The sequence below is a fragment of the Limanda limanda genome, chromosome 6, assembly GCF_963576545.1.
Source record: "Limanda limanda chromosome 6, fLimLim1.1, whole genome shotgun sequence".
In the NCBI taxonomy this organism is placed as follows: Eukaryota; Metazoa; Chordata; class Actinopteri; order Pleuronectiformes; family Pleuronectidae; genus Limanda; species Limanda limanda.
In genome coordinates, this window is record NC_083641.1 from 1,802,877 (window position 1) to 1,824,049 (window position 21,173).

The window sequence follows — 21,173 nt, forward strand, 5'->3', positions numbered from 1 at the left end:
GCTGATATTTTTTTGACTCATCATGTTTAGCATTTTCTTGAAAAATTCTATTCACATCCGAGCAAATATTATAACTAGGATTCTCTTCTTTTTCTGACTCCAAAAAATAAATGATAGAATCAGAAAAGTAAACAAACATGAATGCCACCCAACAGCTGAAGTCCCTTATTTACAGCAACTACCCTGTAGTCCTGGAACATGAACACTATTTTTATCCACCAGCTGTTCCCGTCACGAAACCGAAGCTTAACAATTCATGCAATTACATCCGTCCCCAACAGTGCTTGTCTTGAATTGTGCGCTGCTGTGAATACTTTTAAGTTACGCCCTTCTACAAAAAGTGCGTAAACATCAAATTGGCACCGGCCATCATTAGCTCCTCTGTTTTGAATGAAATGTATTTTTTTGTGGTTATTTCATCATCGTTATCTTTAAAGGTACTTTCTTTATCTGCATGCGAGCTGTCAGGACTGATTGGGCAGAACAAAGAGGTAACTACTCCACTGTACCTAGGAACAAACACAGAGTAACATCTCTCTCTCCAATTATATGTTTCATGATTGGCTGCTGGGAAAATCTATTGTAGTTGGAGCATATTTTCTTGAGCTCAAGGGCACATCATTGGTTTTTATGGAGGGGAGAAAAGCTGCATTTCTGATATTTCCTAAATTAGTGACTACGAAGCAGAAGTAAACTGAAAAGGAGAGAAGGTAATGATGGGGAATTGAGATTAATAATGTCACATTACTGACAGGCGCTCAAAGGGGGAGAGAAAATGACATGAGACAAACCAGGGGGAGCAATGAGGATGGAGAAGGGTGGAGTGGGAGAGAGACGAGTGGAAAAGATGAGATGGAAAGAAAAGAGAGAAAAAAGATGAGTGGAAAAAGAGAATGTGCGCGAGAGAGGATATCTGACCTCTGGCAGTGAAAGTCAGTGGGTGTCTCTCCAGTGCTCCCCTGGGAGCCGGCTCTACCAGAGCATTAATTAGCCATTAACTCAGACACAGGCCAGCATGGACAACTGCTGTCATAGTGCACAAAGTGTGTGTGTGGGTATGTGTGTGAGAGAGATGTCAATGTAGGTGCGAATGTGTGTCTGAGTGTGTGTGTGTGTTTGTGTAGGGGTACAAATCTTTCCTGGGTTTTTGTGTGGTTATTTGAAAGACTTTTTACTGGAAAGCAGAGTGCATAAATTTAACTGAAATAAGTGGGCTCACATGGACACTTTTATCAAATAAAGAAAATTGAGCGGGAGCAGCTGAGTGACTCCTTTGGCTATAAAGTCTGTGGTTTTCCAGAAATTTCCTGAAGGTTACCAGTTAGAATCGGTATAGCTTGCTAGAATGTGTTTATTTGGGTTGAGTTAGCCCCACCACCTCTTATTGTTGGCATGCCGCAGCTCATAGCCCGAGAGTAGCTTGTTCCTCAGGAAGCATTGTGGAATAAGCAACCGGAGATATCCTTCAATCATTTTTCTGACTTTGTGGTAAGTGGTAAGTATTTTTCTGTACTCATTGCAATAAGATACCTAAAATATATCCAAGAAAATGTAAACAATGCATAATCGTAGTCTCCTCAATGGATTTTTACACTCACCATGTAAAGACTCAATTTCTTGGTTCAGCGCTACATCAACAGTTTTTCTGCAAATCACTTCAGAGTTTCATCTTCCTCCTCCATAATCATCAGACTGCAATCTTACGAGCACAGACTGTTTCCAATGGAGCATGAAGCAGTCAACACATCCAGCTCTGAAGCCATGGCACTCTGCTGGGACACTGATCATGAGTGTGAGACCAATATAGGCAGCTTGGTACTGCATCAACAGTAATGCCGATGCTGTCCTGGACTATGAGGAGAGATCTTGATTTTCCAGTTAATCTATGTTCCAATTCTCACCTATGATCATGATTAAAATTGACTGATCTGTCCTTCCATGAAGAGCTGCATGAATAGACTCACACTTCTTTTTTTTTGTCTTTTATAGTTGCTGGATTGCTGTGCAGGTCAGAGGGGTGTGATCTTCAGACTCGCAGTCATTGAGAGTTTATACTACACAACTGACTAGCAACAGCAGTCACAACTTAAACGATCTGTTACTAGGAAAAATTGACTCTTATGTCAAGAAAAACTCGTGAAAAAAGTCAGGGTGATTCCTGCTCTTCTGTTTAATCCTGCCCACAGAATGATACATCAAGCTGGAGAAGGTGAAACTCTTGGACATTAATTGTAAAGAATAGAGTAGAATAGAAAATTTATTTTTTTCTGTGAACCCATCCGTGCCCAAGAAAAACTAACAAAGCCCAACCCGAACCATTCAGTCTTCTTTGTAGGAACCTGAGCCGAGTCTGATGCAGTTAATAAAAGTTGTACTGAGTTTGTGTTACTCTTCAATCTTGGAAATCAAACAATAGCCATGTGCAGTGTAAAAAAGCAGGGGCACCTTACCGCTATAAGTACCTTCACCTCACTTTGATTTGGTGGATTTGGCTAGAGTTGTCGCAAACTGTGTGAGACATCTGTGAGCCTGTCTAATCAAGTCGTTGAAGAGATCATAAGAAGCGATTGGCGACGCAACGCAAAGGGGCTTTTGTCAGCGAGTTGCAAAACTTGTCAGCGTCTGACAAATCAATCTGAAAATCGTGTGACATGAACTAGGCTTAAGGAAAGGCATGTATGGGCTAACAACCCAGGATAAAATGTTCCATGCCAATTTTATCTTAAAATAGAAATGCCTTGAATGGTAATTTGGACTGAAGCTTGCCCCAAATGGGCCGAACTTCACTTAATGTCATATAGGTAAGTGGGTTATCATCCTCGTATGAATTTAAGGTTTGTCGAGATTGAGATAACTTGGCTTTGGGTGAAAAAATCGTTCTGAAGAGAATAGTTTGAGTGCAGCAATCTATAATCAGACCAATTTTGAAGAAAGCTTGCAGGGATTTGAAATAATTCACAAACATTTGGGGCTTTAGCATTCGTTCTTAAAATCACAAGATTGCCAATCCTTTGCGGACTGAATAAAGCTGATCTGTACCCTTCCACGTCCATCTTTTCCATCATGTTAATTTGTGCCGGGCTGTAAAATTACTTTCACCTCACCTGCAGTATCCAGCCCTATCCACATCAAACTTCTCTTTATCTTTTTATGTTTTTCTCATCTCCTTGTTCCTGGAGTCTGCCTATTTTCCGTGTACTTAAAAGTCCATGAAAAGAAGCGTTTGCTTGTGCCTTCTCTCTTCCTCCTTCCTTTTCATCCTGCAGTGCGAGTGTTCAAGGCAAGATTACAATCAGACTTTGTCATCAGTGAATCATTCGAATGGCAGAGGAAAAGGGAGAGAGAAGGAGGACAAGAGAGTCAATAATCTCTGATGGCAGCGGCGACGCAGCTAACGATTTCCATCTAATTGCTCCTCCTCCACTCTTGGAAAGTGGTGAGGGATGAGGAGAAGAGGATGAGCTGGGGACAAAGAGTGAGAGCAAATAATGACAAGTCATTCAGCCTTTAACACCCACCTCTGATAATGATGGGAGAGTCAGGCCTGTTTGCTCCTAAGATCCTCCTCCTCCCCTTTGTCTCTCTATCCTCACCCACCTCCCCTTTTGCTAATATTTTCGCCTCAGAAAATATTGACGTTTTCTTTTCCCCACTTAGTAGACACAATGGAAGAGACGACAATACCACGACAAATAAAGTAGTAAAAAAAGAAGTATGTTATAGTATAACTTTCCTCAAAAACATGGGAAATTATGTATATTTTTCAAATATTCCACAATTAGGATATTTATCTACATTTATTATAATTCTTTACATTCTCTACCTATGGAAACATTTGTACCAATGCCAGGCAGATTTAGTGAGTATTTGACCATAGCACACCTAACTGTAACAGCCCCCTATTATTAAGAATAATCGTATAACTAATAAAGTAACTAAAGTAACAAATAAAGTAAATTTGACAGTAATTATGACGTAAATCTGAACTTTGACAAACAAGAAAAAAAATCATCTCTCAAATCAAACCATTTACCTCAACTGCTGATCTGAAGATGATTATTCATGCTGCCTTTTATCCCATCTTGATTCCCATCTTGTGCCTCTTATATTCATCATTGACTTAATTGCCTTCAATTTGTCCCAAATGCAACAGCTTGGCTTTTAGATGGAACTACTAGAAGAGAACACATTACTCAAAATTTAGCAACCATTCATCGACTTCCCATTGCTTCTGGACTATACTTCAAAATTATATGAATAACGTACTGTAGATGGATCCACTCAAAACTATTACTATTATGACTAACTAACAAAGCCCATATTTAAAACTTTTCTTTTACTGACCAGTGTAATTGTTAAACATTTTTCCTAGTTTAAAAAGCCCTAGCTTTTAGTAGTTTAATATTTAATTGGTCAAGAAAATGTAAAAAACCTCACAACAATCTATGTTAAAGAAAATAATAAAAAACTGAGGGATGACAGGATGCTGCTTTGGATGAAAAAGAGGGAACAGCAGATTTCTCGCTTTTAACTTCTCTCTGGTAGCAAATAAAAATATGATATAATAGTAATGGACACTCATTGAACACTATTAAACCCAGGAGACTTGAGTGATTCTGGATCTTATATGCATTCCAATAAGTAATCCTCATGAATGACTGAGCTCACACTTTATTTGTTGAACATTAATGGCAAAAGAATTACACTATGACCGCTTAGTTGCAGACTGAGTAGTCGAGTACAGCTTGGGTCTGAGCACAAACCGAGTGTGTTAACCGAGAGTGACCTGAACCTGACTCAAACCCAACGCAGTTAATGCACGTTGAAGCACTGACTTGGTGTTTCCCAGTGTTAAGTTGAGCATTGTGCACTTTGGTAGCCCCGATGCTCATTGGGATCCCTCGGTCGGAGATAGTCGCTGATCATCTACGTTTTTGCCTAACCCATCCAGTCTGTTGAAGAAAAGAGGGTCTGATATCCACACTCTTAAGTAGTCACAGGAAACAAAGACATCAAACTACCCAGGCAGAGTTAATTTCTTCTCTGAAAGAATCAGTTCTGTTTGAAAGAAGAATTCTCTCGGGTCACAAAGGAGGCCTCTCTGATCTTGTTGCCTGAGGAAAGTTTCTGTGACTTTACAGACTTTACAATCCAAACAAAGGGCTGATTTTTGTCCCACTACCTAACTAACCTTGCGTGTTTTATCCATAAATAATAGCTGTTTGTTAGAAGTTTCCTTTTCTTTCCTTTTCTACTGAACTTCACTGCTCATATAGATCAGCAGGAATTTATCCCAGATTTATTGATTTCACTAAAATATTTAAAGCAAGTCTAAGGTTAGTGTTATCTTAAATCTTGACCTTTAAAGCTCTATGTTTTGGGAAGGATTGATTGCACAACAAAAGAGTGAACACAATTAGGAACTTATTTAATTTGGTTATTAAATTCACTAGACAACAATAGGGAATGTTGTCTGAAATTTTTACAATTTGAGGGGGGAGACAGTGAGTCCCACAAGCTGAAATGATCTTTCTAAAAGCTCCTTTCATCCTCAGATAACATTCAATTAAAAAGTCATCTTGATTTTCGTTTCCTTAAATTTATTCTTTCACCACATCAGATCAAATAACTTTTGTGCACTCTTTTTCAATGCTTCTCAGTTTGCTTTGATGCCCTAACTGGTTAATTTGTTGGAATTTTGAAGGATCTGCCTGTTTTTTCATCTGTATTAAATGTCCTTGTTGACTATATCCACCATTCTGTATTTATTTATCACCACTAACCTGCACAAGAAACCAGGAGATGAGCACAGAGACCCAGGGGTTACCGCTGAGGGACGTCTTCTTGGCGGGAGACAGAACCTTACCTACAGCAAAGAAAAGAGATGTTGATGGAAACAATTAATCCTTCACATTTGAGGGAAGTACTTGCTTGAAAATATCCTTGTGCAGCCTCTGTATAAAAATATCAGCACTGACCTTCAAAACCCACATCAGTAAAATTCTGGATACATATGAGAACAGAAAAGTTTAATCAAAGAAAGAATGCGATGAATGACCAACCTTCGGTTAACTGGAGAATTTCTTCCACAACGTTCTATAATAAATGTCAGCGAGCATTGCTTCTAGCAGTGGAAAATATTACACAATTTTCCACACAGTGTGGGCATTGAGTGAATGAAAAATCCAGTGGACATTCCTAGGTGATCGTGCCTGTTGTCAATACTAAGAGTTCACAGATGCACAGTTTAAATTCGGCTCCTCTTACCAACACTTCCTCTTTATTGCTATTCCGGATCAGTTATGACAATATACTGCCCCCATGAAATAATGTGTACATCTATCATATAAAAAGGCAGATCTTGGCATACGTGTTTACTGTCAATGGACATTTATTGATTGATTCAAGGGTTACTTCAAGCAGGAAAATTACTAAAAATACTAATGCTTTGCCCTGTTTGCTGCCTATATTCTATGATTTCAAGGACACAGAGCAAGTTTTTAGTACAGGTTTGTCCAAGAATGTGCTCAACAGGTAAATCCTGGAATGGTATCAACAAACAAGTGCAGGTGCTTTTTAAAAAAGGTCAAAACCTTCAGACACCTGCACAATCAAATTCTAGGCAAAGATGCATAAAGGTGTAAGAGCATGTGATGTTTTGATTAAACAGCCTCATAGCATAACTCAGAAAAACAATCAGCTCAAAAGCCTCTTTATCTGGGTTCCAATGAGTATACAATATCATAGTCTTATCATCTGCGGTACACCATCTCTAATGAGACTTCCCGGGTCGTGGTTTATCATCTGACTACCTGAAACAATACGTCCCCAAAAAAGCAGGCTTTTGCATTTTGTTAACAGTTAAGATTTAAACACCCACTAATACAGTACTTAAACTGCTCTGCCATATAAGAAGAAATAAATGAAAACATGAACTGAATAGCACTTTAATTGCCGAGATTGCTTATAGCTGCAGAGACTTAACTTAACCACCTCTTCAACGCCTCAAGGCTCTGCTAACTAAAAGTGAATAAAAATAGAGCAAATCTACGAAGTGAGAGGAGCCATTTTGGGTGACACTGGTTCCCAATTACTTTTCTCACAAATAATGTCATGGTTGAGGCACTTCTACATTGATTAATTACTGCTTTAGAAAATATCACTTTGATAGAAAGTTAAAGTTAGAAGCCTGTGTCAATACAAACTTTGAGGAAGAACTTAACAAAGACTCCTAAGGTGCATTTTCAACCAGCTAGAATGAGTTCAGAAAATGATTTAATCTGTGGCTTTAATATTTCTTATTTTAAATTCATTAAGCAACTACAGTGTAGTGTTTTGTTGATTAAAATTAAAAACAGTTCATCTTTGAATTTAATGATGGACGGTTCTGACTGTACTGCTGCCTGTCATCGCACTGCCAGCTGAGGCTCATGGGTTTTACTGGTATCTAGAGTGACAGCCATCATGACACTCCAAAATGACAGAGAAAGAATGACGTCTCAGAGTTAATTGAAAACAAAGTTGCCAGAATAAATTATCAGTAAAACATTTGAATTGCTAAATTGTAGAGAAAAGGGAAAAACACCTGTGGACATCATGTAGTGTGTGCATTTTGATGCTATTTCTCTTTTAAATAACATTGTTTCTATTGAATATATATAAAAAAGGCTGTTTTCCTATGGAGGCTGAAGGAGACCAGTTTCTGACAACAGACCTCTGGGCAACAATGATGCTGTAGTTTACAGAGCCACCGACGGGATCCAGACTATGGATGGCAGATTCTAAGAATACTGACATTTAAACAGAATGCATGTAATTAACTAAATGTCTTGTCTGAAAAGAGAGAGCGAGAGAGAAAAACAGTGAATGTGTGGGCGAGACAGCAAGCACGAAAAACTAAGATGACCCTTCACTTTATCCAATACCTTGTAAAAATATACATTATAACAAAAGACAGCTCATTTCCATCCAGCCTCTTTTTTTAATATGTGCCATTCAATCTCATGATGAAGATGACGTTTATGTTGGATCCTCACACTGAGACAAAAATATATGAAAAAGTTTTTCAAAAAATTACAAGAAGAGAAACATAATATAGAGACACTGGAGGGGGGGAATGGGATGTGGAGGCGGAATCAACGTTTATGACTCTAAAGTCCAATCAATGCAACTGAGAGGAGAGGACTGAGTGATGGAGAGGACAGAGGTGAACGCAAGTTTCAGAGAAATGGAAGATATGTGGGATGACAAAAAAACTCTCATGTGTTTGTGTGTGTCCTGTGTGTGTGTGCTCTTGTCATTCATGCATGCAACTTACTGCTTGACCTTGCCTCTGTCCTATGCAAACTGAGTGATGGATGCATACATTTTCCAATGTGCACACACACACACACACACACACACACACACACACACACACACACACACACACACAGTGGTAATACGAACAGCTTCTACAAGAGCATTACACATTTATGGTTGTGGAGTCACTGACTCTTAATTAAACAGATTAATCTGATTGGGGTTAACCCTTTGGCTGTTGGTGAACAGACGGCTGAACTAGAGTCATCTGCCTCTGCTCCGTCTGATCACTCCACAGAGGAACACCCACTAATACAGCCATTCATCTCCCCTGACACACACACGCACATGGCTGTAGACACAGACAGAAACGGGCCAAATCAATTTGCAGCGGACTTAACGGAGGAGCAGAGGATGGGATAAGGGAGATGCTCACAGTCATTAATAATGACAAAGGAGCATGCAGCGCGGACTCACAAAGTGAGGTGGATATCACTACTGTCTGACTGTGGCTAACATTACAACTCAGTATCTTTGTGTTTAAACTTTCAGGACAAAGTGACAGTGAAGCTGTTCGGTGCAGCTATCCTCAGGGGCTCAGTGTGTCCTTGTAGTCTCGACACTTCACTTCAGACAAGAAAGGGCACACACTTTAGGACAGTCTTGCACCAAAGCCACTGATGGCGGTGTACAAACATAAAGTTCAAACTCTGCCTTATATAATGTGTAACAATTCTACAATATTGTGTGTTTTCTGTGAAAAAGCATAACATGTCTGCTTTACAGTTTTTCTCGATTGCTTAAACACTAAAATCAAAAGTATTACACAATTATCAAAACCTTACACTCAAGGAGCATAACATGAGCCCAGATCTGCACTACTATAAGCACAATGTCAGCTTCACACTTTTTGCAAAACAATACACACAGTGATTTCGAAAACACTGAACACACTTGTATACATTAGACACAGAAGTATATGAAGATGTCACTTCCTTGCAATTCCCAAGCACTGACTGTCAAATGACACCCCTATGAGCCAATTGGTTAAACACAGCAATCGGGTGTGCAAACACATGATTGCTTAATTTTAGACACACCAATCAGGTTAAAGCACTATACAAATGCAGAGTTCACCTGTTTTCAACCAAAATGGAGCTCGTGCTCAAAAAAGAAGAAGAGTGAGTGTGAGAGTGGGAATCCACAGAGGAGGAGAAGGCTGCAGCATGAGTATGTGGAGGCATGTATTGTTCACTTTAGCACTGTGATGTTGCATACTGCACACGTAACCTTTATAATGTAAATGTACTGTATACCAGACCTATGCTGAACTACACAATCTTGTCTTTCACTGTATTTCTGAGAGTTTTACAGATGGATGCTGAGGAAATCCTGCATGAATTCATATACACATGTTCATATACAATTCATATAAACCTGTACTGGTTTCAATGAAGGGTACTGAATTTTCTGCTTGTCTGATATTTGCTGAGCTTACAGTGTTATGCACACTCATGTAGTAGCATGAAAACTGGGACATGTTTTGTTCTGATTCTCCATGTTGACATGTTGACTGATTTGGGTATATGGAGAGAAATAAATTATATTTTCATGAGTCTGCAGCATTGGTGTTGCGTAGAGTTTTGTGAATTTATTGTCTATTTGCACTTTCTCTGTGTACTTCACTTACAGGACTCTAATCACTGAGAACTGGAATTGCTAAAAGTGTTTTAGGTTATCAGCAGCAGTGTGTAACTGGTTCAAACAGAATTAAGTTTAAATTTATTTTTATTTTTATTAAATTTTTACAAGAGTGTTTCATTTTGCAAAGGATCTGAGGTGTTCTGCTGATTGGGTGTGTGGTTGTGCCAATTGTGTTTAGTGTTTTGAAACACCGGGCCCTGTTTTGAAAATCGTGCTTAAGCAATCGAGAAAAACTGTAAATGCCAATTCTTTTTAGTTGTGCTACCTACCAAACAAGTCATCCCTGGCCAAGGCGTAGAGGATGCGTGAGGCTCCAATGAGGTTGCTCATGGCAGCCGAGAGCGTGGAAGAATAAACCCCGATGATGACGAAGGGTTTCCAGACGTTAATGTCCCTCAGGAAACTGTAATCCCTCTGCAGCAGAACACTGTAAAAGTTTCGGGTAAAAATTAAACATTAAATAAAGAACCTCTTGAAAATGAGCATTTAAATCTCAACTTGACTTTTCCTGGTTAAATAAAGGTTACTAATTAAAACAATCATGAATGGGGGAGGGGGTTGCTTCTGGCCTTTAAAATTGACTAAATTAAAAGAAATATTATTTTTCCTTTATACATCTTTAATTTCATAACATAGATTACAGGAGAGAGAGAGAGAGAGAGAGAGAGAGAGAGAGAGAGAGAGAGAGAGAGAGAGAGAGAGAGAGAGAGAGAGAGAGAGAGAGAGAGAGACATACAAAGGATAAAGATTGGCAAGATGTGATAATTCAACTAATTTGTCATGTGTGAATTGCTTAGTAGGGTTGGGCCATGTCAAATTAATTGGCATATGATGACTGCTACTGAATGCAGTGAAACATCGCGATGGTAAGCGCACTACTTGCTCACTATACAAATTATTAAACAGCATTTGTATAGGAAGGATTCTGTCCCAAGCTTTTTGATTCATATAAGTGGTTGATAACTATATCAGATATCACCATATCTGGTTTCCACTGTATTTGTCTATTTTATAGTAGACACTGAAATTATAGTCTGTGTGGCGCAGGCTGAACCCGTCTGCCAGTGTAAAGTAATGAAATGAAAATTGAAAATTGCTCCTTAAACCTTGTCTACTCTATATCTTCTGACATTTCAGTAGAGTCCAAACCAAAATAACAGGTATAAAGGTTGCCTCAGTCCCAAATGTTGTCCAACCAAAAAAGTTGGTCACTTTTTGGGATAGTTACAACTTTTGGACCAATTGCAGGAAGTTGACATATTGCTGATCATTAGAAGAAGAAAAATTTTAACAGAACCAGCTTGCGAGACTTGCATCCGAAATTGTAATGTTTGAGTGACGACATTCATTGAACACACTTGAACTAGAGTCAAGTACTGTGTAAAGCCATAATGATGTTATAGTGGTAATGAAATTAACAATATGAACTTATTCATTTATATTCTCCATTTACACAGTAAGACTACAGCTCGCTGAACTGAAGATACACCAACATGTAGAAGTAGACACAGCTCATGTAATAAATAACAACAGTATGTACATATGTCATACAAATTCTTAAGTGTGATCCCTAAATTACAATGTGAAACCAAATCAAACCCGATCAAATGTAAAAAAAATAATAATAATAATAGCTTGGTTAAGACCATGGTTCAGCCTTTAAGAGGTGAAAATGCCCTTTATTAATAGTGGACTAAGGGTGCAACACTGTTTACCCCTGAGAATACAGAAGTGTTTTGTGGACTTAAACACCTTACCCCCCCACCCCCCCTCCATCGTCATAGTTGTGAGTAGATCATTGGTAAATTTTCATTTGTTTGTGAATGATCCCTTTAAGGGTTATAACATATGGTTGTATGCCTGCCTGTCTAGATCATGGTGAGCGTGAACAAAACATAAACATTGTTGTTCCATGTAATTTCTGACAAGCTTCATGAACATGGTCAATAACAGAAAGCACATGTGAAACGTTGCTCTTTTAACAAACAATTATTTTTTTAATGATGCATCAGATAAGACATGCGGGCCTACTTTGAGTGGGCACGGTCGCGCGGTTGAAAAGGACAAACTTGAGCATTAGTACAGCTGGAAACTGCAGCTTAACTTTTAGTTACGAGGACAAATGTTCTGGATAAAGTTAAATCTCTCCAAACCCAATCAAGCAGCTTTTGCTCTACGGCTTTCTGACGGAGACAATGTTATGCTGTCAAGTTTTGTATTGTAAGTTTTTGTGGACTATGGAGACCCATTCAGAAGAAGGAGTGTCTTGTTGCTGCTGTGGAGCTGCTTGAACCTGACAAAGTAAAATTGTTCCAGGGTAAAAGTTTGTCCCAGAGAAGCTTCAGAGAGCAGATTAATGATATGGCAAAAGTTTTGACGGTTACATTAGTTGCTAAAAGAATATTCCATTCATATTACTGTTTATATGTTACAAAGCAAAGTCTGATTAATACATCATGTCAACATGCATCCAACTACATTATTTAACCCGGACATGAGTGGTCTGGCACATGTTAACTGCCATATGTTGAAATTGCTACATACTATGAGAACTCAAGTATACTGTTATTAGCATCCATGTGTACATAATGAAACTAAGATCAGAATACTTTTTAATTACTCTTCAATTCTTAATTCAATTATTCCTTATCCCAGGTATGACCTTATTAAGATTAAGGTAATCAGAAACTAAGTTTAAATAACAGCGTTCGACTAATATCGTAACATTGTCTATTTACTGTAAACTTTGACAGTCGTACAATGTACCAGTTTCTATGTTATACCTGCCTGAAAACTAGACTGGCTATCAGGTAAGCTCTATGTTTTATTTCAGAGAAACAGAAGGGCAAAAAAAACTAGAATTGAACATTTCACGACAAAGATTACACATATACAGTCTGTACAGCCACAGACAATGTTTATCGTTAGATAACATTCATACCAACAGATCAAAACCAAGTAGTTCAAAAGGTTCAGCGTCATTTCAAACTCATCTGTTCTAGAGGGGGAAATATGCCCATGTTCAATGAAAAAGACCAGGGTTGAAGAGGAGGTGATGATTACTCTGCCAGGGTGCCTAATCATGAGATCCTGGAGTCAGGGGCTCACTCCACTGAGTGAGAGTGTGTGTGTGCGTGTGTGTTAGCGTGTTTGTGTGTGTGTGTGTGTGCGTGCATGTGTATAACAGATGCTGCACTAGACATGGCGGCAGAGAGATCAGAGAGTACAAAAACCACAGCAGGGTGTGGATGATTACGACCTGCCCCCCCACATCTTTTCAATACAACACAGCCCGAGAGAGGAGAATTAGACTGCAAAATATTTCTCTCTCTCCATCTAACTCAATCCCTCTATTTCGAAGCAAACAACCACATCCAATCCATCCATTCCCCCTCTCCAACCACCTTCAACCCCTCATTATGATATTTTTAAAACCCACTCAAGTTTGTTTTTTTTTCTCCCTTTCATTGTATTATTACTTGAACCAGTGTCCATTCTCTCCCTCCCTTCATCTCTCTTATTTTTCTTGTAATTAAGAGTTTCATCACGTCTTCTTTCAGGTCCAGTGATTTTAATACTTATTATCATGGCCCTATTAGGTATTGTTCACTCCATCCAAAGATCTGGGCACACTATTATTTCACATTGAACCGGAGAGGCAGGCAGCACACGCACAAGCACACACACAAAAACAGACATTCGCACACACGCTCACAAACACACACAGGCGCGCACATCCACATTGCCACAAATCAACTAAACAAAGGTTCTGTGGAGAAGTTAACATCACCCTCCGAATTAGGAAATTCCAACTACTTTGTTTATTTGGGTTCTGTGTGTGTATGTGTGAGTGTGTGTTTGTGCGAATGTGTGTTTGTGTTTGGTATGAGCACTGCAGAGAAAAGTTTACGAACAATAGCTTTAATCAAGAGTGTCTGACATATTCACAATGCCCAAAAAAACATTCAATGGACTGATAGGCATGCACACAGTTGAAGTGGGTGTCTCAGTGTGCTAAGCATGCTAAGCATGACGAGTTATTAAATTGTGTGTGCGTGGGAGAGAGGTGAGTGATGATGTGGGTCAAACCTTATGGGCTGATTATTAATTTTTCTGACGTGCGGCAGGAGCAAAATAAATCTTGACAAAAAAGCTTGACATTTCCAAACTCGCTCCCAAAAACAAAGCCACTGTAAAGCGGATGACAGATGAAAAATGGTGTGTATGTGTGTATGTGTGTGTGAAAGGGAGAGAGATTGGCAGAGCGAGAGAGGGTGTCCATATGTTTGAGCAATAACAGAACGAACAACAATATGGAGTCTGTGTTTATAATTTTGTGTTTCTTGGGAAGCTGTGTATTCATTACCAACAGAGTATTGCTCATAAGTGACTCCAGTGTGTGTGTGTGTGTGTGTGTGTGTGTGTGTGTGTGTGTGTGTGTGTATGTGTGCGTATGCTGTGTGTGTGTGTGTGTGTGTGTGTGTGTGTGTGTGTTGTGTGTGCTGTGTGTGTGGCCTGGATAGTAATTATTGATCAGATCATCCAGTTGAAATGAGCTCTGCCATGCACATAAAGCGGCGATCAAAGCATGAGGGAGCGGGTGACAGATTAAAATAGCTAATTTAGAGAAGGAGGAGGAAACAAAGCTAAACGACTAAAAGGAGCCCACAGAGATTGTTTGGCTGATTGTTCTCACTCCCCCCAGCCCGCCACATCCTTCAGCTCATTTGTTTACCATTTTTATTCAAGCCCTCATTTGTGTATTCATGCGTTTTCATCTTTTAATCCATCATTTCATGTGTTTTTGCTTCTGATAATTCACCAGTGCTTTGGTCGAACATTATGGATTAATTATCTGGGATTTTTCAAATGGGATGAAAAATGAAGTGCTGACACAAAGTTTGTTTGTGTGCGTGTGTGCATGCTCAGGTGCAATACAACGTCAGCAAAACGATTTCCATCGCACTGTGTGCTTCTGCTGCCGCAGATCTTGGTGGTCTCAGCTCAGATAGAGGGCGAGGTCACTCCTCATCAGGTCTAACATAACGATCCAGGATCATCTAGTTTAATGATCCTGTGTAAAACGGCTTCCAAATGTCCAATAAATGCTCAAGTGGGGTCAGAGCCACGAGATGGCTCGGCCTTATGGCTAACATAAGTGTTTTGCTCATTGCACCATTATCTAACCATTTGTGTCTCTATATATGGACATGCTCCTGTAAGGCAATACTCTGACTCCTGTTGACTGTAAAGGTTTGTTCCTCTTACCTATCTTTCCATCAGTAATACAGCATTTATCAACAGCATTTATTATTATTGTATTTTCCTTTTGTCACCCCTTTACTCCAAGTTTGCACGCAGGCAGAGGAAGATACACTACTGGTGTATTTAAATAAAAGCTTTTCTCAGAAACATAGTTCCCCCAAAATGTGCATACTTCTTGTTTTTTTCCATGTAGCTTCCCTCTTCTTTTTAAAAACTAAGTGTTGAATGCTAAGCTAATCACTATTTTTTGTGTAACAGTGCAATAAATGACGAAGTGTCATGTAAAAGATGTCACTCAAGATGACAAACCACCAGAGAAGTAATTTTCCACCATTTTAGTAAGAAAAAAAACGTGGCTATCACTGCCAAAATCCTCAGAGAACAGTCCCTAAAGTCTGCGCCGTGTAACAGCCTGAACATGTAGATCTCACCTCACAAAACACCTGTGTTACCAGTACACTCAGTATCTGGGCCGGGGTCTCTGAAGGAGATCAGGCCTCTAAACCACGACCAAATCGTCTCCACAGCAACAAATGCATCAGCACAGAGCTATACCTCTTCTACTGGGATTTGGGATTTTGGGATTGTTGGTCTTTAGCCTCACTACACCTTCACCTCTGCTTTTCCAAGGAGTAGTCAAAGTAAAATTGGGTTGGGGGCGAAATATACACATAAAGAAGCAGAAGAAGAAAATGAGGCAAACAAAAAGTAAAACTGGAGGCAGAGAGGGCCTGAAAGAGTCAGACAGAGGAAGAGGGAGGGAGAGTTAAGTGCTCTCAGGGGAGGAGACTGTGTTTAAGGATTATTTAAAGGGATATATAACTAACAGGTGCTCTGTGCACACGCTTATAATCTCAATTTCACTCTCACACACACAGCTTATAATTCCTCTCACTTTTCCAGAAAAGTCAAGTCTTTCTTCACATCATTTTAAACTTTCTATTTTATTTGTCTGCTTCATTCTCCATTCAACATTGAGTATTTCTGCGGTGTCGCTTCACCCATGCATTGTGTATTTACATTCCTCTGTTTTCTTATTCTTTAGTTTGTGCCTTTTTCCCCACTGGATCAGTCACACACTTTTATTCACCATTCGTTGAATATATTTTCTTCTCCTGCTTATCCTTTTTAGTCCTTTCTAGCACAACTCTGTAACTCTTTGGATAAATCGAGGGCCTCTACCACCTGATTTTCCAATTGTACTTTCTTTTCTTCCTCCTAAAAATCACAGTGACCCAAAAAGTGTTTCACGATGGGTCACAGACTACAGAGTTTGTGTTTGCCGTAGCAAATGTCTCTGAGTGGTAAATTACACGGATTCTATTTTTCACACTAGCAAGCAGCTGATAAAAAAAACATACCAGCAGCGAAGAGGAAGCAAGGCTAAAACAAAGTAAAATGCAGGTACCAAAAAATTGGCTAAGTTACAGGGCAACTGAAGGGCAAAGACATACAAGAGCTGCATTATTTTCTTCCTGCTGAGCAAATGCTGTTTCAAGTTTCAACTTTGAAGTCACTGTTTGCAACTTTGAATTTTTTTGCCTTTGGGGCCCCACAGTGAAGTTATCATGAAAGACACGTCGGCAGGCAGCCCCTCCCGCCACTCATATAATTCAAGTGGATGACAGTGAGGGACAGTCCAGGTAGAAATAAGGACATTTACAAAAAAAAATTCACCCCCAAAACAGACTAGGCAAGTCGAATCGATATAAATTTGAACTGAAATATCCAGCTGCCCTGCACTAGAGTCCTGCTACCACGCACTAAAAGGTTCCCCGCACGAAAGTTAGGATCTTACCGACTATTTCAATTAATTTATAATGTTTTATTTGACCTTGTTTTCACTCTTTTCTCATCTGTTACATCTTTTTAATTTTGTATTTGTGCTCTCATGTTGTGTGATCTTCAAACAGATTTTAATTGTTTCAGATTTCTTGCTTTTTATATATTTTTATATATTATTTGTTTCATTCATTTTAACTTGTAAAACACCTTGTAACTGTGTTTTGAAAGGTGTTATATACAAATAGTATTATTATTATAAACAAATATACAAAAAATTTCAACTTACATTGCCCTCTGTACACTAGAAATTAACCTACTGTATAGCCCATAAACAATTAGTTCTGCTGAGTTTAGCACAAAGTTCCCATTTCAGTTAGGAAACTTATAAGTAAAATGTGATATTCCCAAAGATCTCAAACAATTGTTTCACTCTAGTCATACAGAAGAACCTTAAGAAACAAAAGCATGGTGGTGAACATGCAATGCTCGTGTTTTGAAGTCCATTAACTTTTACTTTTACTATGCTTGTTCCTTGTTTGTTCGTCAGAAAAGATTCAGAAATGTTATTGTCTTCAGCCTCATTCTTTCTCTTCCTCGCGTCCAGACTCTAGCCATTGTCAGGCAACACGTCCAGCATCTCTGCTCTCCTCGTCCTCACTCCTTTTCCCTCTCTCCCCTCCTCGCCTTACTACCATCCCCTTTTTCATGGCACTATCAACCAGAAGCAGCATTCCTGGCTTCCCTCTCTCTTTTCTCCCTTCTCTCCCTCTCTATCATTCATCCATCCATCCACACAGCCATGCTCCCTTCTTTTGTTATTCACCCCCTATCTTGCCACTGCAGAAATTCCAGTCACTTTCATCGCATCTCCCTCTCCCTCTCCCTCTGTCTCCCTCTCCCTTCTTTTTCACAGTTGTCCCCATTCTCATTTATTTGTATTCTTTTATTTTTCATGGGGTGGGGGGTTGAAAGCCAAATCTTCAACATGTCCCAGAAAAAGTTGCAGTGATTCGAGAAAAAGATACAGGATGATGAGCGAAAGACAGAAGAGAAAGGAGAGATAATTGAGGATTTTGGTGACAAGAGGCCAGACATTTTATAAAGACTATATATCCATGTCAATGTCTAATTTTGATAAAATTCCAAAGAACCAGTGACGACTAGAGAGGGAAGCCCTGACGTCATTTCTGGGTTGTCCACCGTCTTCTATAACTCAGTTTCCTTACATTGAGGGTTGCTGTCCACATTAGTGATTAGTGTTTAAATTAATTGATAGCATATTTCAGTCCAACATGTAAATGTGATTTATATAACCCGCAGTTCATGAGAAGTTGATTGTGACTGTCATACAAATTAGAAAACAGGTATTTATAAAAAAAGTAGAAGTATATGGACAGGCACAAACAAAGGTATATAGCACATGGAAAGCCCAAAAACATAATTGACAAGAGAAAGCAATATAAAGAGGTGTAGAGCAACGTTTAAAAGAGAAAAAAAAAGAAAAGTCATAAATTGTAATGGAAACATTGGCAGTTTTTCAAACCGGTCCCAGTTTACAGGACTGTCCTGAATCGGGATGATTAGCTGATTCGCAGGACAGACTGAGACACAGACTCAGCACACTGACCAGAGCTCTGTTTGTTGTTTCTTGGAGAGATATTATAATTGATTACGTGATGTGAGGCAGAGGAAGTAAAGTGAAGACTATGTGGATTCTACATTCTTCGGTCTGGCCCAGCCAGGTAGCTAATGCTAGCCAGCCAGCTGTCTGCAGAGGACAGGCTGATGTTTTGACAACACAAACAGAGCAGATGAATTCAAGCTAGGGTTGTTAATCCTGGAAAAGTTTGCAAGGGCAGGCTACACTTTGAAAAAATGCAACAGATACATCTAGCCCCCTCCCGTCTGCCATCTCTTCAAAGTGATGCCTCCAAAACACATGAGCGTGCACTGATTACTGCTAGAAGATGACTTTTTCCGTAACTCGCTCGCTAACATCTGGCTTTTCGTTAAGCTGTTAATGTCTCTCTCCGGTCATTAGCAGTGAGAGCACGGGCAGGATGCGTGCAGGCAGGTAGCTAAATGAGAGGTACATCAGCCAATCATTTTGTTAGCTCTGCTTGAAATGATTGGTCGCGTTCATGACAGTCCTGCGAGGGCCACAGACAATGCCTTTTTTTTCTCATTTATTTGTTGTTTGCAGAATCTCCACAAGTACAGTAAAAAAGAATTTCATACACAAATAACCAACTCTACCTTTAATGAAAAGACGTTTGGTTTCTACCCAATCTGTGCTCAGACAGATCAATAAAGTTGATGTCTGTAATTTATCGAATCATATTGAATAACAGTGAAATTAATTCTGGACGTTGTGGATCAAAATCCAATGGCATCAGGAGATCGATCAATATCTCACCACAGAGTCCATTTGGCAGCTCTCCTTGAGCTTTTAGCAGATGCTGTTGCCTTGGTGTTACTGCAGGACGTTTAGGGTCAAATAAAACATAATAACCCTCACGTCTGAGCAGAAAACAACTAACAATGTCAGGCTGAATGAATAAAGTGAATTGAAATGGTACATCTAATTATCAGGCTAGATTTGAAAAGAAAATGGGATTTCTATAAAACGCTGCCATAGAATTTATGTGCTTGAAAATAGCCTGATGAGTACATGCATGCATAGAGCATTGTCTATGAATAAAATCCTTCCAGCAATTGCATTTGTTACCGCAGCATAGTTGAGAGAACAAATTTAGTGTTAGGTAAACAAAATTTCTAGGTGACAGGGTTGATGATGATGTACAATTTGTGCTTTCCACCTTAAATATCTCAAAACACAGCTGTCGATATTGCTATCTTATATTGGTATCCCCGAGTTACAATCACTGGGAGCGAGTGATAGAGAATTACAAACAAGTGGCTGGAAATTGGACTTTGGTTACGAGATTGTCGAAATTGAGAGGCTGAAAATTGGAACTGGTGAAATGGAGAGCAGTCGTAAAATGAGAGCAGCAGAAGGAGAAATTAGATAAAACATTTCAAAATGTGAATAGAAAGACTGATTCAGAACAGCAGAGACGCACAGAGCTTCCTGGTAGAGAAGGGAGGGATCGAAAAGAGTGTGTGGATAAGGGTGGTATAGGCATTTAGTTGTGATGGTTGATGTTAGGGAAGAGGGGGAAGGAAATGTGTAATTTCCACTACATTGGCACAAAGGGAGCTTCTGTCACGGTCCAACAGCCCCCTTATGAAACCACATTTAAATGCACTAGATCCAGATTTTTATTTGAATCTGCACACATAAATATCAGTCCCCTAAAAATGTCTGACTTTCTTTTTTTTTTTTATCAAGATTCAGGAATTATTCTCTGGGAAATCAACTAAAAACGTAGACAAACACCCGTTCTCACAATGTTAAAGAAAGTGAAAAAAATGCTGGATCTGCCCTCTGATCCAAATCCAGACAAACATCCTTCTACAAAGTTTGGTATTGATCCACTCAGTAGTTTTTGCATAATCCTGATAAAACAGACAAACTAACAAATGTATTTGAAATTATATTCTTCGTGGCATTTCAGTCCATAGGGTAGGTAGAATATAGAACTGTGTGTGTGTGCGTGTGCGTGTGTGTGTGTCTATAGTTATGAGGAACAATTTTGGTTCGATACCATCATTGTGAGGACATTTTGGCTGGTCCTCAAAAATTCAATTGGCTGTTCTGGGTTAGGACTTGGTTTAGGGTTAAACTAATGGTTAAGGCTCTTATATACTTCTACGTATCCGTTTCTCGGAGAGGTCTCAGCGGTAGACAAAGTGTCTTTTTGATTTTTACTTCTCCGACGACTATCCGTCTAAAAACAATTCCCCGCCAAACCCATAGGTGGCGCAACGGAAGACGAGCTCAGAGAAGCCTACCCCATTTGGGAAGAAGAAGTCCACGTGTCTCTGTTGACATGTTAGCTTGCGTCCCACACACTGAACCATGGCAACTAACAGATCTAAATAAAGTGACACCCAGCGTGTCAAGATGCTGATGTAATCGTTTCTTAGCGCAGCGGTTCCCCGGTCTTGTTTCCGAACTGTGTTGCTGATTCCACAGCTTGAATCTGCTTGAGGCT

General features: G+C 39.4%; 1 protein-coding gene across 2 annotated transcripts in view; it reads right to left on the reverse strand.

The window, feature by feature from the left end:
* Positions 1-21,173, reverse strand: part of zgc:153039 (uncharacterized protein LOC767698 homolog) — a 63,056-nt gene that overhangs the window by 24,156 nt on the left and 17,727 nt on the right. For both annotated transcript variants that reach the window (XM_061073194.1, XM_061073195.1), the window contains 2 exons: positions 10,275-10,432; positions 5,784-5,866 (listed from right to left, as the gene is read on the reverse strand). In XM_061073194.1, coding sequence (XP_060929177.1) covers positions 5,784-5,866; positions 10,275-10,432 — 241 coding nt within the window. The remainder of the gene's footprint in view (positions 1-5,783; positions 5,867-10,274; positions 10,433-21,173) is intronic.